Here is a 22,472-nt window from a genome sequence, read left to right on the forward strand (position 1 = left end):
CGCGCGCCCCGCCCGCTCCAGCCGCCCCCGGGGCCGCCGCCGGCCCATGAGCCCCGACCTCAAAGTTTGCGGCGGGCGGGCGGGCGCGGAGCCTCCAAGATGCCGTTCCACCCGGTGACGGCGGCGTTGATGTACCGGGGCATCTACACCGTGCCCAACCTGCTGTCGGAGCAGCGCCCCGTGGACATCCCCGAGGACGAACTGGAGGGTGAGTGCCCCGCCGGGCCCCCGCCCGCTGGCCTCCTACCTGTGCGCCCAGGTGGAGCGCGGAGCAGGGGCGCAGGGGCGGGGGGCCGTCCGCAGGTGCCGGCTGCCAGGTGGGCGCTCCGGCGAGCAGCTGCGCGGGGAGTCAGGACCAACTCGCACCTCTGGGTGCCGCGGTGGGCGCAGCCAAGGCGGAGGGCGGCCGGGCCCCTGCCCGCAGGGTCCCCCGCGCTGCGGAAACTTGCCGAGCCCCGCAGCGGGGTCACGGGGCCGCGCAGACCGCGGTGACGGTGCGGCAACGCGGCGCCTGGGGCGGGGGTCGGAGCTGCGCCCCCCGCGCGGGCCCGGCCGGAGCACCCGCATCCTGATCCCCTCCGCGGCGCCCGCCTGCTGCTCTGCGCTCGCATTGACATTCCGCTCGTGTCGCTTTTAAAATCCAATCTGCTCCGGCAGCCAGAGAAGGGGAGAGGGCGACTGCCCTGCTCTTGCCGCCTGCGGGGCTGTCCCCAGTCCCTCCTGCGGCCTTCCCCACTTCCCCACAGCCCTGAGGGGACCCCCAACCCTGAGCGCTGGGAGGGCGGCCCAGGAGGTGGTGGCGACAACAAGTGGCCAGATTGGGCTGCTGGGTCGCGATAACCAAGCCCGGAAGGGAAAGGCAGAGGCTGGGACCCAATTCTATGTCCATCCCCCACCCCCCACCCCAGTCACTCTGCCTCTCACCGTGAATGGGGTAGGGAAGGGGCTAGGCAAGATCAGAGCAGAGGTCAGGGGCTGGGGGCTCTGGAAGGAAGATTCTGGGGAGCATTGAGACCCCTAGGGCCTGCAAGCTCTTTCCCTCCTGGGCTGGGGGTGGGTGGGCCTTCCATCCCCCAGATCTCCTAGGGCCCCATGTGGAGTGGAGTGGGGGTTCTGGGCAGATAGAAGTCTTGGACGCCTGCGATCTACTTGTCTGCTGTTGGGTGAGGGGCTAAGATCACCCAGAGGCTGTGCCTCTCTTCAGTTATCTTGGGTCCAAGGGTCTTTGGGGTCCGGGAGCTCATCGGAGCTTTGGGGGGTGCAATTGAGATACCAGTGCTGTCAGGGATGCTGATGGGAGCACAGGGGGAGGCATAGAGAGAGGTCCTCCCTCATCTCCAAGCCGTGGAGAGGGTAGATCTTGGGGGAGTCAGACTTGGTGAGGGGAAGATTAAGAGGGAGAAGGGAGCTGTCCTCCCAACACACACATACACACCTTGCACCTTGCATGAGCCACCTGCTCCTCTCAAGTCCCCTGAAAGCCTCCAGAGGCTGGCAGAGCCACAGAGATGGGGTCCGCTGTTGGATACAGGCAGAACAGGGAGATGAGTGCTGCTGCTGGATCTCTGGCCTTGAACCCCAAAGCCCTAGCATCTGCCCTGTCTGTCCAGGGCCTGGGAAAAGGAAGAGATGCAATGGGAACCAAGAGAGCAGGGGATGGGACACAGGCCGTGTCTTCCTCACTGTTGTCTCCTCCTGCCCTGGGCCACCCCGAACCTCCTGCCAGTGTCTTCCTGCATGGGCGCTCCTCTATCCCTTCCTCCTGGCCACTTGGTCAGGAGGCCACAGTGTCCCCCCCAAAACCCTTGCAGCTTCCACCTCATTCCCTGCCCTTGCTTCCACACCCCACCGTGACTTTGGCAGCGAAGCTGTGGGCCTGGCTGGGTCTCTCCTCTCCTGATCTCCCAGTCCCAGGGTGCAGACCCTGAGAAGCTGAGAAGAGGCTGGGATGCAGGGGTGAGTGGGCACAGGGAGGGCAGTGCAGGGGTAAGAAGGCCGCAGGCTCCTCTCAGGCCGCCTGGCGGACACACTGGCAGGAACCCAGCAGCGTTAGTCACCAGCCACACCAAACGCACTCCCAGCTTCTCTCCTGTCCCCTTTTCCTGGGCCCTGAGGAGCAGGGGGATCCTGGCCCAGGGGAAATCTGAAGGGCAGGCCCTCCTTGGGGTGACCAGGTGGGGGTCGTGAGACAAGCAAATGTCTGGGGGGCCCCAGCCTATCTCCCAGCCTGTGGGCAACTGTAGATGAGGGCAAGAAGTCCTCCACAACTGACCCCCTTCTTGGCTGTAGGCACCCCAAACGCCCTCCTGGGAGACCAAGTCTCTGCAGGCCCCGGTGGTCCTAGAGTGCCAGGGCCGGATGGAAGAAGTGACCTCCCCAGCCCCCCTGCCCCCCTGCCCCCCTGCCCAGTGCCCTACATTCATGCTCCTGCCCCAGGGGTAGAGAGGCCCCAGGCCCTTTGCTGGGAGGACACCCACCCACCAGTGGGGGATCCACATGTGCGGAGAAGAGGATGCCCGGCGGCTCGGGATGAAATACTGCAGACATTATGTGCCTGCCGCAGAAATCCAGGGGGCGGTTAATCTGAGGGGGAGAGGGACCAGTAAGGGAGGTGGAGAACACAGGGTGTAGATGAGGACTTCCCAGCCAGGCAGCACCAGGTTCAAATCTCTACACCCTCAGCTCACAGAGTGACCTTGAGCAATCATTTGCCTTTCTTGCCTCTGTTTCTCCATCTGTAAAAAGGGCCTGGCATTGCCCCTCCCCAGGGCTGCTGGTGACAGAGGGTACAATGGAGGCACTCATGGAGGTGCCTGGCACACAGCGGGAGCTTGCAGACCCAGATGCAGCAGCAGGGGAGGCCAAGGAGGGGATTCTTGTAGGAGTAAGAGCCTGGAGTGTGGAGAGGATTGGTCAAGCTCTTGAGCTAGGGACCCAGGGTGTGCAGGGGGATGGGCCAAGCAGGCAGGATCGCCAAAGGCTGGGGAGAAGAGTCCTTGAAGGTCTGGCAAAGGCACCTGGGGACCTGTGGCCCTGGGGAACCGTGGGTGGTGGTTGGCAGGGTAGATGTGGCTGGCCTGGAGCCTGTCTGACCCCTGAGAAGGAGCGGCACAGGCTTTCCAACTTCAACCTGTCTCGCCCCACCCCCACCCCACCACCCCCGCCACAACATAGACCCCCAGCAGAGCCCCCCAGAGTCTGCAGGGGCACTGAGGCTGGCCCCAGTGGCATCAACAGACGTGAACACCTGAGGGTAGGAGTGGGGTGACTGCAAGCCTTAGCCCAGCCCTTTCCGGCCAGAGAGAAGAGGAAGGAGACAGACAGACAGACAGGCAGACAGCCACCAGGGCAGGGTTCTGAGGCTGGCACCTGGCCTGCTCAGTCAGACAGTGGAGGCTGCATTGAGAGTGGCCAAATAGGGCACTTGGAGCATGGGGGGTGGGGGAGTCCCCCATCCTGCCCCTTTTCCCTGCAAGCCCAGCAGCTGTGTCTGCGCAGACCAGAAACTCAGGGATGCCGGGGGGGGGGGGGGGTGCGGGGCCAGTGCCGCAGGGAATGGCAGCTGCTGCAGAGGACAGGCGCTGCCCCCCTTCCTGAGTGACCTCCAGAGTGTGCACCCCCTCTCTGGACTCCAGCCTCCTGCCAGAGTGCTGATGCCCCCGGAGGCCTGATGGGCTGCCTCAGGGTCTGTCACCTGCCCACGGTCTCCGGTACATTTCCTCAGGGCTTCCAGAAGAGGATTGGGGGCTCCGACTGAAGCAAGCATGGACTCTGGGGGCCACACCCAGCCCCTGTCAGGGTGGGAGGGACAGCCTGGACCCCAGCTCATTGCAGGGAAGGGGACCAGCATCCACCGCAGGCGCCTGTGTGTCGAGGGTTTTGCCATCCCAACTTGAGATATCCTGGTGGACCTCTACAGAGGAAGAAACTGAGGCACCCAGAAAGATGGGATCCTTGACCCTGGGTTCCTCCTCTCAAAATCAGCCTCTCACCCAGAAATCTGGAGGTGGTACCCTCAACCCTGCCCTTGGCTTGATTCTCCTCTTCTGTGGTGGCCCATAGGTTGGGTTGGTGTGGGGTCCTTGGGGGCTGGACAAGGGGACAAGCAGCATCCTCAGCTTCCCCTCATGCTTCTCGCCTGCTTACGAAGTGGAAAGCAAATGCTTACTCTTACTAGGATTGTTTGTAAACTAGGAGTAAATGGGCTCTGAATGAGGGCCTCACACCAAGTGGTGCATGAACTTTTGCTCAGCTCTTTCCTCTGTGTGCTCCTGATGGGCGTGTTCCCTGAATCAGTCATTCATTCATTTACTCACTAGTTGGGCAGATGTTTATGCTTGACAGACAGCACTATTCCAGGTGATGGGGACCCAGCTGTGAACAAGACCTACCTGGCTCCTTCCCTCATGGCACTCGAGGTCGCAGTCCAATGTGGTCAGTGCAAAGGAAGAGTGGGGTCTGTGGGATCCCAGAAGAAGGCCAGAGTTCTGGGGGGCAGGGAGGATACCCAGGGAGATGATGCTGTCTATGCTGGGAACCTGAGATGCATCAGTTTGCTATGGTGAGAGGAAGAACTTCCAGGCAAGGGAAGCCATATGATCAAAACCGTGGACATGGAGCAATCCTGGTGCTCACCACGGCTGAAAGGGCCCCTAGGGCTGGAGTTCAGGACACCTGAGGTGGGCAGAGCCTGGGGCTGGGTCAGGAGGGCAACAGTTCTGGCCACACACCTAAGTGTGTGTGGTGGCAAAAGTGGCAGACCATGTGCCTGGTCGCATGGTCAGTGCCTTAGTCTCTACCTAGAGACTCCCAGCAATAGGACCCCTTTAGCAGCCTCCATGACTACCGGGCCTCCACTCATACACTTCCGGTGATGGGGAGCTTACCACCTTGTCAGTGGCCCAGGAAAATGCTAGGTGGGAGTCAGCCTGGAGGGCCGAGTCCAGGGTTTATAGAAACCCTGGGGCCTGGACCAGATCTCGCATGCCAGCTGCTTTCTGGCCTGGGAACCCCTGGTAAGACCAGATTCTCAGGCCCAGTCTAGGATGGTTGGAGAAGGTCCAGAGTCAGAGGGTCTGGGGGCTTAGGCAACTCGGCTGTAGCCCACTGTCTGTCTCTATCTTGGCCTACATGTCCTCTTGTCTAACCTCCAGGCCTTGGGTACAGACACCATGTAGGAAGAACCTGATGTAATTTGGGGCCTCAGCCTCAGCCACCTTGCATGGCCCCCTAGTCTGCGATGGGGCCAGCGGAATCACGGAATAACTCCGTGGGTCAGTTTTAGGGATTCACACAACCTTAAGGCCAGGCTTGGGCCAGCCAGATTCCTGCTCTCACCAGAAACAGCCTTGACCCCAAACTGAGCCTGGGCTGGCTATTTTGCCTCTCCAGGCCTCAGTTTCTAGGCCTGCAGCATGGAGCATTTATCTGTCTCTGCTTCCAAAATACACCCACACCTACATTCAGGGGCAGAATTGTGCTTGCTGAAGTCCCAGCCAGCGGGGACAGCTGAGGCGAAGGCCGGGAGGCCAGGAGGCCGGCAGGGGAACCGAACAAGGATGCCAGAGCAGGGAGGGTGTGAGTGGAGTGAGGTTCCCTTCTCCGCCAAAGGAAAGTGCTCTGTAGGGCTCTTCTTGGCTGAGTGACCACGAAGGGACAGCAGGTAGAGGGAAGGGGAGCAGGGAGAGGTTCGGAGGGTTTCTGGACATCTTTGGTAAAAGCCTTGCCATATGCACATCACTACTGAGCATTCTGCTGCGGGGGTCGGGGTCTGGCCCAAGGTCACTCACTGCTCCCCGCCCAGGCATTGATTTCTCTCCACCCAAGTCACCCAGGCCCTCAGGCCTCAGTCTCCTCCTCTGTAGGGTGCAGAGGACAATCCCCACATCTGAGCAGGCCTGGGCTTGCTGGGGCCCGTCCATCCAGCTTCCGCCTTCCCCTAAACCTTGGGCTGGGGAAGCAGTCTCTGCGTGGAGCTGTCGGCCTGTCAGCCCTGAGCTGGAGCTGGTGGTTGCCTCACCTGGTGCCATTATGGAATGTTGGCTGGAGTTTGCAAGCGGAGCCCAGGGGAGAAAGCTTGCGATGGGGACGGGGACGCGGGGGAGTGGGGGATGGAAGGAGGAGGGGTGGACCGGGAAGCCTGTGGCAGGCACAGAGGCCTGGGGTGCCAGCCAGCAGCCAGCACAGTGGGACTCATGCTTACCCGCCACACGGGGTCGTCGTGAGCACGTCCTGAGAGGTTGTGGGAGCTTGGCACTCAGAGGAGACCCCTCCCCAGGGTGATCTCGTCAGTACTCAGGCCTGGGCACACCTTTGCTGCCTGCCTTGGCTCGCCCCGAGCTCCCGGAAGGCAGCGCTATGGGGGGCACTTGGGCCACCTGCCACTTGTCTCTGACCAGAACTGCAGGGTCTGTAGAGGATTCTCAATGCCATGCCCAGGCTGTGGGGTCAGGGATCCTGGGGGCCTAGGGAGAGGGGTGTTGGGATGGAGGTAAGGTCCCAACATGCTCTGCTCCCCCCCACAGAGATCCGTGAGGCCTTCAAAGTCTTTGATCGCGATGGCAATGGCTTCATCTCCAAGCAGGAGCTGGGCACGGCCATGCGCTCCCTGGGCTACATGCCCAACGAGGTGGAGCTGGAAGTTATCATCCAGCGGCTGGACATGGATGGTGAGCACCACTCTCTGCTTCAGTTTCCTCACCCCTGACCTGGGCCTCTGAGGCTGAGCCCACCCTGAGTGTCTCCTTGCGGGCACCCCAAGCCCAAGGTAGTATGCAGCCAGGTCTGGCCCCATTTCTTAGCCTGGAGAGTAGAGGCTAGAGTACGCCGCTGCCACCACACCCACACAGAGGCTCTGGCTCTCTCGCTCTGCATTCTGAGCAATTTTAAGATTTTAAGTCATCTCTACACCCCACATGGGGTTCAAACTTACAACCCCAAGACCAGGAGTTGTATGCTCTACTGACTGAGCCAGCGAGCTGCCCTCCGGAGCAATTTTTAAAGTACAGAAAAGTAGAAAGGATGTATTAAATGTCCCAGGTCCCCTCACCCCAAATAAAAAATCATTTAGTCTTATTTGCCACCTGGCACTTTATTAAGGAAAACCTAGTAAAAAAAAGAAAAAGACCAGTCATGTCCGGTCCCCTTTTCCCATCCCCGCCCCACCAAGGGCCTCCCACCCTGCCCCTCTCCACCCTGAGAGCAGGTAGTGGTCTGGGTAGATTGTGTCCCGTCTGTGCACTGAGAATGTCAGCCCCACAGTCCCCCACCCCCACCCCGGCGAAGGCAGCGGGTGCCGGGGAGCCACGTTTCTGAGTAAAATCTGAGGCTCTCCTGGACGCTCTGCCCACCTGCTGTGCTCCATCACCGCTTTGGTCATATTTGGTGGCTTTAGCAGCCGTCCAGAGCTTGGCAGATGTTAGGTGTCCCTGAAAATAACTCAAGGCTCGGAGAAAGTGGGACCTGCCCCAGGTACCAGTGGCCCAAGGTGGCCCGGGCCCCAGCCCAGTTGTAGGCTGGACCCCTGATTGGACCTGTGCCTGCCCTAGGCGATGGCCAAGTGGACTTCGAGGAGTTTGTGACCCTCCTGGGACCCAAGCTTTCCACCTCGGGGATCCCAGAGAAGTTCCACGGCACTGACTTTGACACCGTCTTCTGGAAGGTATGCCCTGGCTGGTTTGGATTTAGGCTTGTGCACACTGTGGAGGGTTGTATAGGGCCAGTGAATGGTCAGGGCCACACTGTAAAGGGGGCTGGCTATCCCAGGCTTCTCTCCCCCCCCCTCCAGATGTCTTATCTCCCAGAAAAAGAGAAGTGGTTCCCAGTCCTCCAGAATCTGGAGGCCTGTCACTGAGCCTGGGTGGCTGCAGGGAACTGGGTGGTGGCAGTGGTGGTGGCAGTGGCCAAAGCACCATGTCTCCTCCCCCTCCAAGTGCGACATGCAGAAGCTGACCGTGGACGAGCTGAAGAGGCTGCTGTACGACACCTTCTGTGAGCACCTGTCCATGAAGGACATTGAGAACATCATCATGACGGAGGAGGAAAGCCACCTGGGCACAGCCGAGGAGTGCCCCGTGGACGTGGAGAGTGAGTGAACGACCCCTGGTGGCCCATGGGCAGGCCAACTGCTCGGGCAGGGGAGGAGGAACCAGGGTCTGCCGGGGACGGGGCGGGGGCCTGCTTGCCTGCCCCGGCCTCGTGTCCCTGCACGTCCCATGGGACAAGCCCATGTGCGGATGTGCAGGCGGCTCCTGATTCCATGCTTCGCTGTCCCCGTCTGTCTCTCCCTGGTGCTCCCTGGCGGGCGGCCACAGCCTGCTCCAACCAGCAGATCCGCCAGACGTGCGTGCGCAAGAGTCTGATCTGCGCCTTCGCCATCGCCTTCATCATCAGCGTCATGCTCATCGCAGCCAACCAGGTGCTGCGCAGCGGCATGAAGTAGGCACACGCGGTGCCTGGGGCCCACGCCGCACCCACGGCCGCCTGCAGTCCTCTCCCTCTCGGCTCCCGGGGCCACCGCCGCCGCGTGTACTCCAGGGCCTGGACGTCTGGCAACCCCACCCCACCCGCCCCTGCGGGCCCTTGCATGGAGCCATGGCCTGGCCGCGAGGTCCCGGTGGTGGCTGAGGTCACCCCGAGCCCCGCCCGCACCCTGCCACCCTGGCCTGTATGTAGCACTAGCTCTTCCCTCCCACTGTCCAGGAGCTCCTGGGAAACTTAGGAGGCATTCGTATAGGGTCTGGTAGCCGCTGTGGTCACTTAGGCAGGAAGGAGCACCCTGTGCCCAGGGCCACACAGCCAACCTGACCCTGGTCCCTGAGATTTGCCCAGGGCTGTGGGCAGGGTAGAGATGGGGGCAGAAGGCTTCCTCCTAGAGAGGGGGTGAGGCTGAGGTCTCCTGGGCCCTACTCCCTGGCCCAGCCTGAGGAGGCCCTTGGCCTTCTGTGGGGTCCCTTTCTCTGACCCTCCTTAGACTCAAACCTAGCCTTCCTCCATGTGCCCATTGAGGCGAGAGAATTTGCCCATTTCACAGATGAAGAGCCTGAGGCTGAGGGCCCCCAGATTCAGTATCCCCCTTCAACAGGGATTTTCAGGAAGGGCAAAAGCTCACAGCAGATGGGGCATCTGAGGTGGCCCTGCAGTCTCTGCACCCTCTGAGCCCCCCTGCCAGAGGCCCACTGGCCTGAGGCCCACCTTGCCCACCATTACCCAGCACAGAGTCTAGAACTGGAGTACAGTGAGGAGGGAAGCAGACCACGGGCCTGGAGGCTGCACATCACCTGAGCGGCCTGTGCAATCTCCTCATCAGCCAGGGGGCTCCTCCAGGGCAGAAGCTTTGGGAGGGGCCCTGGGTCATGTTGGGCTAAGCAGCTGGTGTAGCCCAGGAAGCTCAGCCAGGCCACTCCCCCAAGTCCAGGGCGTGTCCTTCCGGGTCCCCCAACTTCTCTACACTGTCCAGGCCAGAGACACAGCTCCTACCACGCCCCAGTTGTGCCATCTCACGTTCAGGCACCAGCTCAGCGTGGGCAGACACGGGGACTGGGACAGCAGATGGAGTCCTCAAGCTCCTCTCTCAGATCTGGAGCTCCCTTTCACGGAGGTGACCATCTCAGCCATACTGGCACACCCTGTGCCCAGCCGTGCTGAGCCTCTGCCAGCCCTCTGAGGAGAAGGGCAACAGCACTTCTCACCTAGCAGAGGACTTCATCTCAACCCCAGTCCTGCCCGTCCTCTGACCGGGGCCGGGGCATGGAGCTAAGGGCGCCGGGCAAGGAGGAAGCCACACCACCATGGTGACAGACTTTCTTTATAAACATCCAGAAGGAAGTTTTACCACCCATCTTCTCAAGATGTCCCAAGAGGGAGGGAGGATGGAGCTGTCTGGAGCAGAGCTAGGACCAGGGCTATACCTGCTGGGGCAACTCTGGGGCCTCAGTCAAGCCAGGCCCAGCAGCATGTGGTTTCAGAGGCTCCACAGGGGGCAGCAGGTGGGGGAGAGGCCCTTGGCATCCCCAGTATGAGCCCTTATCTTTATTGTGACTGACACAAAAGCTGACCAGATGGGGGTCAAAGTGGGGATGAGGGGCTCAGCCCCACTGGACGCTGGGCTGCAGGGGCCACCCCCCGGGTGGGGGTGCCCGCAGGGATGGAGGCAGCTCCTGGACTGGTGGCCAGCCTATGGGGTACTGGAAGATGGTGCTTCTCATGGGTTCAGCCCTAGAGAGAAAGAGAAAGTCAGAGAATTAGAATGGGGCCCTGCCCAGGCCCCGGGCTGGGGCACCTCCCTCCAGCTCCCCCTCCCCACCACCCCAGCTACGGGAAAGGTCAGCTGCTTGCATGACCTTTCTGGAAGGCAGAGCCTCAAAAACATGCAGACCCTTTGAGCCAGTAACCTCACCTCTAGGAAGGAGCCCAAGTGAAATAGCAGGGTTGTGGGCAGAGACTGAGCTACAAGAAGCAGAAAAAGCCTGTGTCCACCTGCGGGGGACTGATTAAATAAATACACATGCACGTCCACAGCAAAGAATGCTATGCAGCCCGCATAAGAATGACGGCAGACTTGTATGCACTGATAAGGAAGGTGTCATGATGTACTGTGTGAGAGAAAAAGCAGCTTATAAAATAATGTATATAGCATGATACTATTTTTGTTTAAAGATATATAACATATATAAATGCATAAAAAAAAAAAACCTGGAAGACACAGCAAAATGTTAACAGTGGTTCTATCTGCGTGGTGTAGTTATGGGTGGTTTTTGTTTTTACTTCTTTATACTTTTCAAGAGAAGTTTTACAAGCACGCAAACTTTTGAAATCAGAAAAAAATATTGTCTAAAATTTTTTTAAAAGCCTCATTTCTCATGCTCCTCACTCTCCTTCACCTTGAGGTCCACCACCCTGGAGCTGCCACCTGGGAACCAGGGCCTGTTTGGAGCATGCAACCTGGGTGCCCAGCCAGGGGCCACCCTGTCCTGAGGCAGCCAGCTGGGGTACAGAGGCAGCTTCCTGCCCCCCAACTGCTCCACAGTCCAATGCTTCTGGACTTAATCCCTACTCAGTCTGCTGCTCCAGGGCTGTGTAGCCCCTCACAGGCTATGGAGCACTTTGAACTCACCTGAGAGCTCATGTCTCCCCTATGGGACTAGAGCTCTCACATGGAAGAGACCAGGGGTTAGGGGTGGTATCCATGTGTCCCCCAGTGCCTGGAGCCAGGCTTGGTACAGGGAGGCCACTGAGTGAATGTCTGCTGACAACAAGTAGCAACACTGAGCACTCTTACTGACGCACCACTCTGGGCCAGACACCACGGTCCAGAGAAACCTTAAGCGCCCTCACATGAACCCCGTTTATAGATGAGACAACTGAGGCACAAAGAGTCAGTCATAGGCCCAAGTGACAGAGTCTGGGGTTTTGGGGGGGTAGGGGCTAACAGGCAACGTATACAGGGGCTCCAGACATTGCCCCCCAATCCACAGGCCCAACTTTCAGTGGACGTGATGCCCTGGCAGCTCCAGGCAGGCTGGGATCCAATGGCCAGCCCTCTGCCAAGAGGGAAAGTCCTGGGTCCTCTGAAAGGTTTGGAGAGGCCTCGGGCCTCCGAGGTAGAGGTGGGGGGTGGGGTCAGGAGCCCCGAGGGTGTGCCTGGCTGCAGCTCCTCGGCCCTGACCCCTCAGCCCTGTAGAGAGCCCACTGGAGGACTTCGGGCAGCCTCCTGTTCTGGGAGGCCAGGGAAATCCCCTGCTTAGCTGCGTGCTGTGTGCTGGAGAGCGCAGAAGGCAGCTCCCAGCATGATTTATGGCGCTGGGGAGACTTCATAAACTCCACCAGCCTCAGAGAAGGGTGGGAGTGCGGGAAGCTCCGCAGTTACTGGAAGGGAGCGCCCTGGGGCTTCCCGCAGGGTTAAGGTGACTGCAATTCTCTGCAGAGAGGGTGAGCCTCGGACCCTTCTCTAGAAGATTGGGCAGACTCCAGGGCAGCTGGGGCCTCCCACCAGGATGAGGGCACCCCCTTCATGCGCTCAGACACAGACACATTCCCTGGGCCCCTGAGCTCTTGGAGCGCACCTCTCCAGCCCTGCACAGAGCACAAGGGGACACCGAGGTGCACTGCGCGTGGCCTCTCTAGGGACCTGTTTGCCCCCCTGCACCAGGACAGGAGCTTTTGCTTTTCCCCAGCCATGGTTCTGATGACAAGAAAAGTCTTAGGGAAGCGTCTGGGCCGGAGCAGTAGCGCCAGCCCAGAGAGGGGTACAAAAGGGGAGATTAAGAGGGATAAAGTCACAATCTGAAGAGCCAACAATGGAAAACGGGATAAGCACTGGCCTTGCCGGGGGATTAGTCTGTGTGTCTGAGTCCAGCCTGTCCCTCTTGCCACTGTCTGCTCTCGGCAGATCCCTCAGGGTCACTGTGCTGCGGGGGATGGGACAATGTGCCTGGCTGGAGCGTCACAGTCCCCCATTTCCCTCTTTTACAAGGAGTGTTGGCCTGGCTCACCCTGAAGTCTTTGCTCAGCCTGTGGGGTTAGAGCCCCTGGGTCTAGGTGGCCCCACTGGACCAGGTAGCCATATTCTCCCTGTCCCTCAGGGAGGAGACATACCCAGAGAAGAGGAGCCGCCACACTGGTCCCCACACGGGGTCCACAGCACCAACACCTAGGGAATAGTCCTCCAGGCCGGGGACCCCGCTCCCCCAAATGCTCAGGTGCAGTCAATATGTCCTGAGCCTGCGCCAAGCCCGAATGACAACAATGTGAACTCAGTGCCGTGGGGGGGATGGGGGGGTGGGGGCATCTTAGCTAATGCTTGAAGAATGAGTCTGACTTTGCCAGGCAGAGGTGGGGAGCCAATTCCAGTTCCAGGCAGAAGAAACAGTGTGTACGTGGTGTACAAAACTCAGAAGTGCCCACTGTATCCAAGAAGCCACCAGTGTCCAGTGGGGCTGACAGGCCAGATGTGAGAGGTGAGAAGGTGCCTGCCTGGGATGGGGAGGTGGCAGGGAAGTGCCCTGGTGTCCGTGGAGCTGGGCTGCCCAGTCCAGAACCCCTGAGGCAGAGGAAGCCCAGGAGAGTTGGCGCAGGGCTCGGGGCCAGGGAGGGTTTTAGAAGCTGGATGGGGCTCCTGTGGAGAATGGATGGGAGGAGCATTAGGGAGGCAGACGGGGCAGCTGTGGCCTTCTGGAAAGCTGAGTGGGTGCAGGGCACAGAAGGAATGGTTTCTGCAGGGCTGCCTCCAGGGGAAGAGACTCAGGCAACAGAACAAAGCCGCCCTGGAGCTTGAATCCACCTCCCCCTTGAATCCCTGCAGGGGAGGGGCAGCCACAGGTGGAGGGGCAGAGCCCAAAGCCCATGGGCTAGGGGTTCAGGGATTATTTTTTGTGAGACTGGCCTACTAGAGAGGACCGAGGAAGATGGAAGCAGTGATGGCAAAAGTAATGATAAATGGTCACCTCCCTTCCAACAACCTTTTACTCAAGGCCGGACAGGCCTACTCTGCCCAGAGAGCAATTCATTTTGGCTCTGAGTCCTCAGGAGGCAAGTGGAAAGGTACACAAGCACCGAGAACAAGTGGCTGCTGGGAAAAGCACGTACTCCAGAAGGGGCCAGCTTGGGCGGTTAGAGGGTGAAGGGCACAAACAGGGCTGAGACTCCCTACAGTGGTCCCCAGTGGCAGGCTGTCTTCCAGAAATACCTACTGCCATCCCAGCAGCTGGCTACTGCCACCACCACTGCAGACCTCCAGCTGGATGGGGCCCTTGGTGACAGAGGTAGCCCAGGGTCTAGACCAAGCAGGGGCTTAAGCTCTCTCTCAAGTGACAGCTCAGTGCTACCGAAGATAGCAGGTGGCCACAATCTCCTGGAGGGGTTGAGATTCCTCAGCCACACCAATTTAAGGGCACCAATCGCCTTAACTGCCCAGGGCCAAGGGCCAGGTGCACCAGAGCACCAAACGCACCTGATCATCATGTGCTAACCACCTCTACCTGAGACTCTGGGCCTGTCATTCAGCCTTAGTTTCTCGGCCTCATGCCCCAGTCCTCGGAGTCTCATGGTCACAGGTGTCCTGCACTGGATAGCACTGGGACACATCTGTCCCTAGGTGGGGACCTTTGGTCACCCACCTCAACCCACTCCTGCACTCAAGCCAGCCCAGGCACTGGGTCTCCTGAGCCCTTGGGAAAAGCTCAGGAGCTGCCCACGCTTCTGGTGCTCACTCCCAACAGAGGAACCACCAAGTCAGAGCAGGGAGGTGAGCAGGGGGCACAGCTGAGACCCACAGGTGGCCAGGCCCCAGCCATGGGAGAGTGGGGAAAGCCTTAGAGTCCTCTGGGCGCCACCAGCCAGCCCCAGCCCTATGACACATGGGCTGAGGGAAGCTGGCACTTGGGACACGGTCCCTGGACAAGTCTCAAAGGGGGCACTCTCCTGACCAAAGTCACAGCCACCTCAGACAGGACCAGAAGGGAGGGAGGGAACTCTCCAACATGTATGTCTGTACTGTGTTTTTTTAAGGTAGGGAGAAAAAAATGACACAAGTTTAAACGAAGCTAAAAAACAACTAAAATTTGGGGTGCTCAGGTGGCTCAGTTGGTTAAGTGTCGGACTCTTGATTTCAGCTAAGGTCATGATCTCAGAGTCCTGAGATTGAGCCCAGCACTGGGCTCTGTGCTGAATGTGGAGTCTGCTTAAGATTCTCTCTATCTCTCCCTCTACCCCACCCACCCCAAGCTCACAACTCATGCTCCACCCCCACTCTCTCTCTCTCTCAAAAAATAAATAAAACTAAAAGTTAATTTTAAAAGAGTTGAACAAAAAGCTCTCTTCATGGGGTCACAGAGAAGGCAGGAAACTTAGCTTCTACCTCCCAGTAGAGCTCAGAGGCAAGGCCTCACCCCCAACTGTCCAACCAGGCTCCCTAGGCCCAGGCCAGGCTGTTGTCGCATGAGACCACACCATAGAGACAATCGGGTCTGAAGCCCCATTGCAAGACAGGCAAAGTGAGGGGCTGCCTGGGTGGCTCAGTGGTTGGGCGTCTGCCTTTGGCTCATGTCATGATCCCAAAGTCCTGGGATCGACCCCCACATAAGGCTCCCTGCTTAGTTGGGGAGTCTACTTCTCCCTCTCCCCTTCTCTATCCCATTAGTACTCTCTCATAAATAAATAACTAAATAAATCTTCAAAAAAAAAAAAAAAAAGGCAAAGTGAGGCAGCCCAGCACAGGCAACTTTACAAAGTCAGCTCACAAGCACATCCAGTAGTCCCTTTCCTCCCCTCTCCCTCCTTTGACACCTGGTGGAAGAAGCCCAGGAGCCCTGGGACAATAGGCAGCAACAAACCTGAGGGCCCCTGACCCAGGAAGCTCCACCCACTTCTAAGCATATTATATTTAGTGCAGGGCCCAGGAAATAGGTAGGCTGACCCAGCCCCAGCCCCCTCCTCAAGGAGGCAGTGAGACAATGGCAGTGAGCTGGTCACATCTATGAGCAATCCCAGCTCTGCCTCTTAGCCCTGTGCCTGTGGGCAACTCACATCTTCCTATGAGCCTCCCCTCCCCTTCTGCAGGGTCGGGGTAACCATGCCTATCTGGTAGGGCCCTAGAGGAGACAGTGCAGTGACTGGCACACTGAGGCTTCAGTAACCACAATCTGGCCGCTCCCTCTGGCAACAGACTTGGTGATGTCGAGTCAAGTTGGCTTGGCCACCTGCCTCCCCTTTAGCCAGTACAAATGTCAGTTAAGGGAGGAACCACTAAGGCAAGGGGATGAGGCTTGGGAACAAGAACCTTTAAAGGACTGCCCCTCAGCCTCTGGCCAGGGCCTGGGGACCCAAGACTCCCAGTGAAGCCCCTCTGAGGAGCTCTGTGGGGGCATCCTTGTCTGGCCCTGGGCAGGGCAGTTCAGCTTCCGGTGAGGGCAGGCTGGTTCTCCCAGAGGGCATAGGAGGCAGGGACCCAAGGGGCCTGTACCTGCTGCTCGGAGCTGAGCTCAGCCGCTTGGCTCTCTTTTCCAACCAGTCTTCCAGATGGCCCTCAGGGAGTTCGACAACATCTAGTGGCCACTCCCTGGCCCGCCTCTCCTCTGCGGAGACAGGGAAACAGGCATATGAGAGGCACATTCACCACCGCCCGACCCCACCCTCCCACAAAGCAGCCAGAACCTTCTTGGGGATGGGAGTACAAGTTGGGAGGGCAGGGGCAGAGAGCCTCTGGGCAGTCCCTACCATGCTGCTACCTTCCTAGGACTGCCCCTCTGGGCCTCGCTCTGCTTCCTCATTAAGTGAAAATAAAACACTAGCTGGCTCCCAAGCTTTTTGCAGTTGGACCTAAGAGAAAGCGTTGTAGAGAGACTGGTCCGCAGGAGGGGCTCAAACCTGGGGGGGGGGGGGGGGAATGTGGGCAGCAGAACAGGGCAGAGCAGGGTTTGAATCTTGGCTCTGCCACTTGCCAGGTCTCTCTGACCCTTGGTGGGGGAAGGAGCCTCAGCCTTCCTGGTTTTTCTTTTCATAAAATGTCCTATAAGAACCTCTTTGCTCATTTTAAAGTGAGCAAACAGCTCAAACAAGCCAGGTGTGAGATGGGTCAGAGTCCCCGGGAAGACCTGGGATGGGGCCTGGGGCCAGAAAAAAACAATCATCCTTGGGGACCAAGGAGGGGGCCGGGGCCTGGGCTGGCACTGCACACGTCATCCCACTTCACCTTTATAAGCAGTCACGTTCGTCAAATCAGGATCCTGCCTCCAAGAGGTTTAGCCATGTGCCAAGGTCACAGGGGATGTGGCAAAGCCAAGATGATTAGAGCTGCTGCTGAGGGTGGGGTACACCTCTGCCCCCAGGCCCCTTGGGCCTCTCCCATCCCTGTGTCTCCCAGGCATCATCCGCAGCTGCAGGCCCACTGGCCTATGCTCTCTCTGCCATGGCCAAATATTCCCTGAGAGCCCACGGCCAGTGAAGAACTGGAGATGCCACCACTGCCAGGACTCGCTGGCGAGGCCAATGGGGCCTCACTTCTGCCCTGGCAGAGCTCCTGGAAACCCTGTGTTTATGCCAGAGCTGTGGCCCCATAGCCATGGGCTCCCCAGAGTAGGGCGGGGCATGGCCTGAAGGTTGTGACTGGTCAGAGGGGAGTAAGGCCCACTGGGGGACAAGGGACAAGGGACACCCACTGGCTGCCCTGAGGCCACCTGGACAGAGGGAAGAGTGGGCAGCAGCATCCTGGGAGGCCAGAATTGGCCTCTCACCTGCTGGGGGCTCATGGGAGGCCCTTCCGCTCTAGGCTGGCTTCTGTTCCTCCATCTGTTCAGTGAGGGGCTCCCTGAGATCAGCGAAGACCATCTAAGTGGAAATGTCCTTGGTTCTCTAACTAGGTAAGTGAGAAATGAAGTCCCCAAAAGCAGACATGGCAGTTTCCAGTGGGGAGCTACACTTGTTACAAGGCCTAAGAATTCTGTGGGCAGGGAAGGTATCCTCCTCATCTCCCCTTTGTCCCCAGAATGCGGTAGGGGATCTGCCTGGTGCCGAGGAAGGGCTCAAGATAGATGTTACCCGATGGAGGGAAGGAGGGAGGAGATGTATGAATGAGAAGGGCACAGATGAGGCTGAGGCACACCCTTCACGGCTCCTGGACAGGAAAGCCCCACATGTCACTTTAAACCCAGCAGGGAACACAGATGGAAGCTCCTCTGTTCCTTCTCCTCTTATGCCTGTGCTGCAGCGGTTTGGAGGCATTCCTGACACCCACCCCATCACCTGAGGAAGCCCTCAGCTTATCCCCACAAGGTGGCCACAAAGAGAAGGAGGTGGGGAGGCACAGGGCAGCTTTGTGGCCCTATCCCCCCTGCAGCCCACTTCATGCCTCCACCCAGGGTCCCTGCCCAAACACACCCTCCACCTGGATACTCAGTTCCTGCAGGTCTCTCTCTGACATGTGGGAAAATCTGCAGTTGGAGCCAAAGTCACACTGTCCTGCAACAGAAGACAGGGAAGATAGTTACTCACTGCTTAGAAGAGCTCCCACCATGTGCTGAGGGGCACCCTGATGAGGGTATGAGCCTCTAGAATTACAGAGTAACAACCCCATCCCCAGAGAAAAACTTGGAATCTCTCTGGCCCCACCCACACAAGTAGCCAGAGCGGCCTGTCTGGTCACTCTGCCCTACTCTCAACCCTGGAATCAAATCCTGAAGCCTTCTGTGATAGCGGTGTACAGGCCTCTGTAGGCTTGTCCATTGTCACTACTCTCTTGGCCCCTAGCTCCCGTTCCCCAGCCTCAACAAACCACAGGTAGGTCCCTGAAAGGGTCATGCTTCCTCTCTCTAATCCAGGCCATTGTACACGCTGTGCCCCCTGCCTGGTGCCCACCTGCCCATCTGGCTTGCATGAGCTGCTGGACTGCTCCCCAGAAAGGCTTTAATGGTAGCTTACCAAGGACGCACCAAAGCCCGGGGTGGCTTTCCCAATCTCAGCCTGGGAGACTAACATGTGTCTCAAAATAACAGGAGACGAGAGGTATCCTAAACCAGCGTCACCTACCAGTGGTGTTTTCACATCCAAGTGAAGTCTGTTGAGGAAGCCCTTGACGTGCAGGCCTAATGACCAGTTTAGGGGCAGCCCCATCTCCTGAGGGGAGCATGGCCAGTCACTGGGCTTCCTTTGGCCAACAGCACTACCTCTCCCCACCGCCAAGCTCTCTTTCATACCATATTAATCACCATGGTCTCCTCTTTGCCTTGGCTGCCAGGAAGCTCAGGGCCAAATCCTTAGAGAATATACAGGAACTCAAAACAAGCATGGAGGAAACTAATCACTCTCTCAGCTTTGTCTTACTTTTTGTATCCTTATTTTCATCTGCTCTTGGTTCCTTCACTGACTGAGGTTTTTACGTGTTTGAACTACATGCACCTTTATTTGGTGGATATTTAGCAGTCAAATCAACACTTGGCATCCTTGGCTCCAATTCTGAAGCTTCTTGTCAAACCCATTACCATCTCCAGCTTTGCCTGCTGGGAAGTAGGGCACAGTGGAGAAAGGGATCCCAGGCTAACTTAATTAGCCAGTCGATCACACCCATCAGTGTCTCCTAGATTTGCCATCTCCCAGTGTTTACTTGTTTTGGGTGGGCCAATAAAATCACGTTCTAGGTCTGAAGAGCTGAAGAATCAGGCCCTGGAAGTCCCAAGGCACAAACCTTGGGAAGGCCTCAAAATGACATTAGTTGGCTAATGTACTAAGACCACAAAGTAGACTTAGGATGGTGGCTGGGGTAGGGCAGAGACTTCCGCAGAGGTCTAAGCAGGCCAGATAGGGCATGCTGATTCCTGGAGGAACCTGAACTGAGTAGAACACTTTACCTGTCAGTAGAAACTTCCTGCAGGGCCGTTTGTTCTGTTCATCTAACAAGATGGCAGCTGCATCTGCAAGAACAGAGTGTCTGGGTTCAGACTTCAGCAGCATACAGGCACTTCCTACCCCCAAGATCAGGAGAGGAAAGAGTTCCCATCCACAGAGGAGCGTAGGAGGGGATGACCACAGGTGGGGATGCTGGGCAGAAGCATCTGAGCTTTAGGTGACCTCAACCCCTCTCATTCCACCCAGACCCAGGCAAAAGCAAGAACCAAGTTTTAGGTGTGAGGTTCTTGGCTTTGACCATACAATGGAACCACCTGGACAGTTTTTTCATTTTTTAAAATCCTGGTACCATAGACAACTTCATACTGTCTTTGCAACTTCCTGTGAGTTTATAATTATGTCAATATAGAAAGCTAAGAAAAACCCTCTTGGTTCCCAGGAAGCCCATCAGAAAGCCCTGGGGCTCAGATGTCACTCCACAGCCAAGGCTGCAACCAGCTGCTCTCTGCTCTCTCCTTGCCCCTGTGAGCTGCAGGTTCTCGGAGCCACAGCCAGGCCAGCCGCCAGACCCCACAGGACTTCCCAGCAATCTTTCTGGATGCAAACTTTAACCCTGGTTTCCTCTGATTTTTCTGACCATTATTTTCATCATATATTTATGGTTGAAGTTTTTTGTGCTTCTCAGTAGGTAAGGAACCAATCAGTCCAAATCTGTAAGACAGGAATGTGCCCTGACTCAGAGGCCCTGATGTCACCCTGGGGGCTTGGGCTGGACACGTTCCCCATTGGTTCACTGCCTTTTCTAGAGGCTGCTGGAGTAAAGGAAATACCACGGGTTTCAGAGTTCAAGTACACTTGACCCCAGGCAAGCTGCTTAATCTCTCCAAGTCTCTGTTGCCCAGAGACTTGGGCATGTTAGTTGTTCCAATATGTAAAATGCAAGGAAAATCCTCCTCTGGTAGGGCTGCTGTGAAAACTGAGTAAGGTAATGGATGCAGAGCACTTGGCAGAGGTGGGTAGTGATTCCAAACCCTGATGGCCTGTTAGAATTGCCAGGAAAGTGGGGCCGGGAGCAGCTTCAGCATCACATTCCCCAGGTGACACTAATGTGAGGCCAGGGCTCAGAACCTGTCATGGATGTGCAACAAACAGTGGCAGTTCTTATTTCGTGTCCTCCTCACAAGCCTCCTGCACAGTGCAAATGTCCTCATTTTGCAGGGGGGAAAACAGAAGTTCAAACAGGAGAAAGGGCACACAGTCAGGAAGTGGCAGTGCCAGGTTTGAATCCTGGTGTGTGACTCTAAAGCCCCTGCTCCTCCCCACGTAGTTGCTGGTCTCCTGGTGGCTGGGTACGTGGCTGATTCTTAGGGGAGCTTCTCCCTTCCTCGCTTCCCCAGGCCAGGCAGCCAGTGAGGGTGGGCTGCTACGGTCAGGAGTTGGTTATCAGAGGACTCAGTCCGGGTGACCTGGTGGAGTGTGGGTGGGGCCAGCAGGGTAGGGGGTGCCCAACTGTTAGCACTGGGCCTGTCAGACTCACCCTGTCCAGCTGGTGCCAGACCTTCCCAGGGGAGGCAGGCTGAAGGGGAGCGTGTGAACATTACCCAGCCCCACCTCCATGTCCCAGAGGTAGGACAGCTGAGCCTGGGTGGGGGTCTGAGCCTGAGTTGTTGCCAAGGCACCCTGGCTGGAGGACTCAGTGTGCAGAAAAATTCTAGGCTGCCCAGCATCTGGCCAGTGGTTCTTAACCCCAACCACATGGCAGTATCACCAGGCAGCTTTTAAAATACAGGAATCCTCAGGCCCATCTTTCTCAGGTTCTGCTCTAATTAATCTGAGAGGGAAAGCATGAAAATTGTTCAAAGCTCCTCAATGACTCTGAAGGGCACCCAGTACTGAGAACCCGAACCCAGGGCCTCCATAAAGAAGGCATGCTCCTCCACCCAGCACTCAAGGCTCCTCGTGATCTGACTTCACTGGTCCTTCTTGCTTCATCTCCCAAAATTAACAGCTGCCCTGGTGCCTGGTGTTTGCTCGCTCATTTAGATATTCATCTAACAAACATTTACTGAGCACGTCCTGTATGCCAGGCACCATGCCAGGATGAGGATTTAGTTGCGAATAAGTCAGACCTGCTTCTACCTTCTGGTCCAACAGTCACACTAAGCCATGTGGACATAAACAGGGAACAGCTAACACGCACCAAATGACCTGACCTCACCCAGGGGTTAGAGAGGCCATCCTGAGGACACTTTGCCTGGGTTGAGTTCTGAGATGGAAGGGCGAGGCTGAGGGCAGGGAGGACAGCAGGAAGGGCATGCCCACTGAGGGGACAGTACCTGTAATGCCCAGAGTGGGTGGAGCTTGGAGGGCGAGGTGGGCAGGGCACGGAAGCCTACCTAAGACAGGGGTTCTGCCCAGAACACACTGTTGTAACTGGGGGTGAGATTGCCTAGGAGAGGGGCCCTGTTTTATTCACCTGTAAGTCTTCGGAGCCTGCCTGGGAGCTGAGGACATGCTAAGTGCTCACTGAAATAAAGGGCCTGAGGCCAATCCTTTTGTGGATGCACATTGTTCCTTAGGTGCCACAGAGTCATCATGAAAACACTGAGCCACCGTCACTCCCTCGGAGGTGGATACAGTTGTTGCAGCTGTTTTACAATTGGCAGAATTAGGGCCGCATTGTTAGTGAGGGACGCCGTGGGACAGGTAGTCAGTCAGTCCAGCTCCAGGCCTCATGGTTGTCCTGGCCATGGCAGAGGCATGGCCAGCCCCTCTGGGGGTTAGGGGACTCATCGAAGGCCATGACGCTGGGAGCAAAGTGGGTGTTGAGTCCTAGCCCAGACTGGGGTACCATGTGCCTCCCCAAAGTCTGTGCGGTTTGCTCAGGTAAGCTGGAGCCCTGGGGAAGCCTCGTCAAGTGGAAAAGCTCATATGCCACCTGTGGGCCCAGGGTCAGTAAATCTACCTTTAAGTGGGATCTCCACCTACCCAGCTGCCTTGCGGAGCTGCCCTAAGGACTGAATGTGCCTGGGGATGTGTGAGGACACTAGGAATGCAGGGCCCCTGGGAAGGGGCTTTTGGCACCCACTCTTTCATCTTTCCTTTAAGTAATACGATAGCCTCTACCAATCAGCCCT

General features: G+C 57.7%; 2 protein-coding genes across 5 annotated transcripts in view; one reads left to right on the plus strand and one right to left on the minus strand.

Annotated features, from left to right (window-relative positions):
• CABP7 (calcium binding protein 7) lies at nucleotides 1-10,716 on the plus strand. The gene is made up of 5 exons (XM_072803167.1): nucleotides 1-208; nucleotides 6,525-6,668; nucleotides 7,548-7,660; nucleotides 7,932-8,085; nucleotides 8,313-10,716. The coding sequence occupies exons 1-5, from the start codon at nucleotides 100-102 to the stop codon at nucleotides 8,438-8,440; spliced, it is 648 nt and encodes a 215-aa protein (XP_072659268.1). The 5' UTR covers nucleotides 1-99; the 3' UTR covers nucleotides 8,441-10,716.
• ZMAT5 (zinc finger matrin-type 5) overlaps nucleotides 9,788-22,472 on the minus strand; it is a 26,829-nt gene continuing 14,144 nt past the window's right edge. For all 4 annotated transcript variants that reach the window (XM_072803168.1, XM_072803169.1, XM_072803171.1 and 1 more), the window contains 4 exons: nucleotides 19,338-19,400; nucleotides 17,872-17,952; nucleotides 15,959-16,070; nucleotides 9,788-10,215 (listed from right to left, as the gene is read on the minus strand). In XM_072803168.1, the coding sequence (XP_072659269.1) occupies nucleotides 10,086-10,215; nucleotides 15,959-16,070; nucleotides 17,872-17,952; nucleotides 19,338-19,400 (386 nt within the window). In that variant the 3' untranslated portion in view covers nucleotides 9,788-10,085. The remainder of the gene's footprint in view (nucleotides 10,216-15,958; nucleotides 16,071-17,871; nucleotides 17,953-19,337; nucleotides 19,401-22,472) is intronic.

Source organism: Canis lupus, chromosome 27 (assembly GCF_048164855.1).
Source record: "Canis lupus baileyi chromosome 27, mCanLup2.hap1, whole genome shotgun sequence".
Lineage (NCBI taxonomy): Eukaryota > Metazoa > Chordata > Mammalia > Carnivora > Canidae > Canis > Canis lupus.

Bases quoted from the DNA above. Each gene is read 5' to 3' on its own strand.
- CABP7 (XM_072803167.1), top strand. From the start codon at position 100: ATGCCGTTCCACCCGGTGACGGCGGCGTTGATGTACCGGGGCATCTAC. The intron at 6,669-7,547 runs GTGAGCACCACT...TGCCTGCCCTAG, and splicing joins CCAGCGGCTGGACATGGATG to GCGATGGCCAAGTGGACTTC. The intron at 8,086-8,312 runs GTGAGTGAACGA...GGGCGGCCACAG, and splicing joins GTGCCCCGTGGACGTGGAGA to CCTGCTCCAACCAGCAGATC.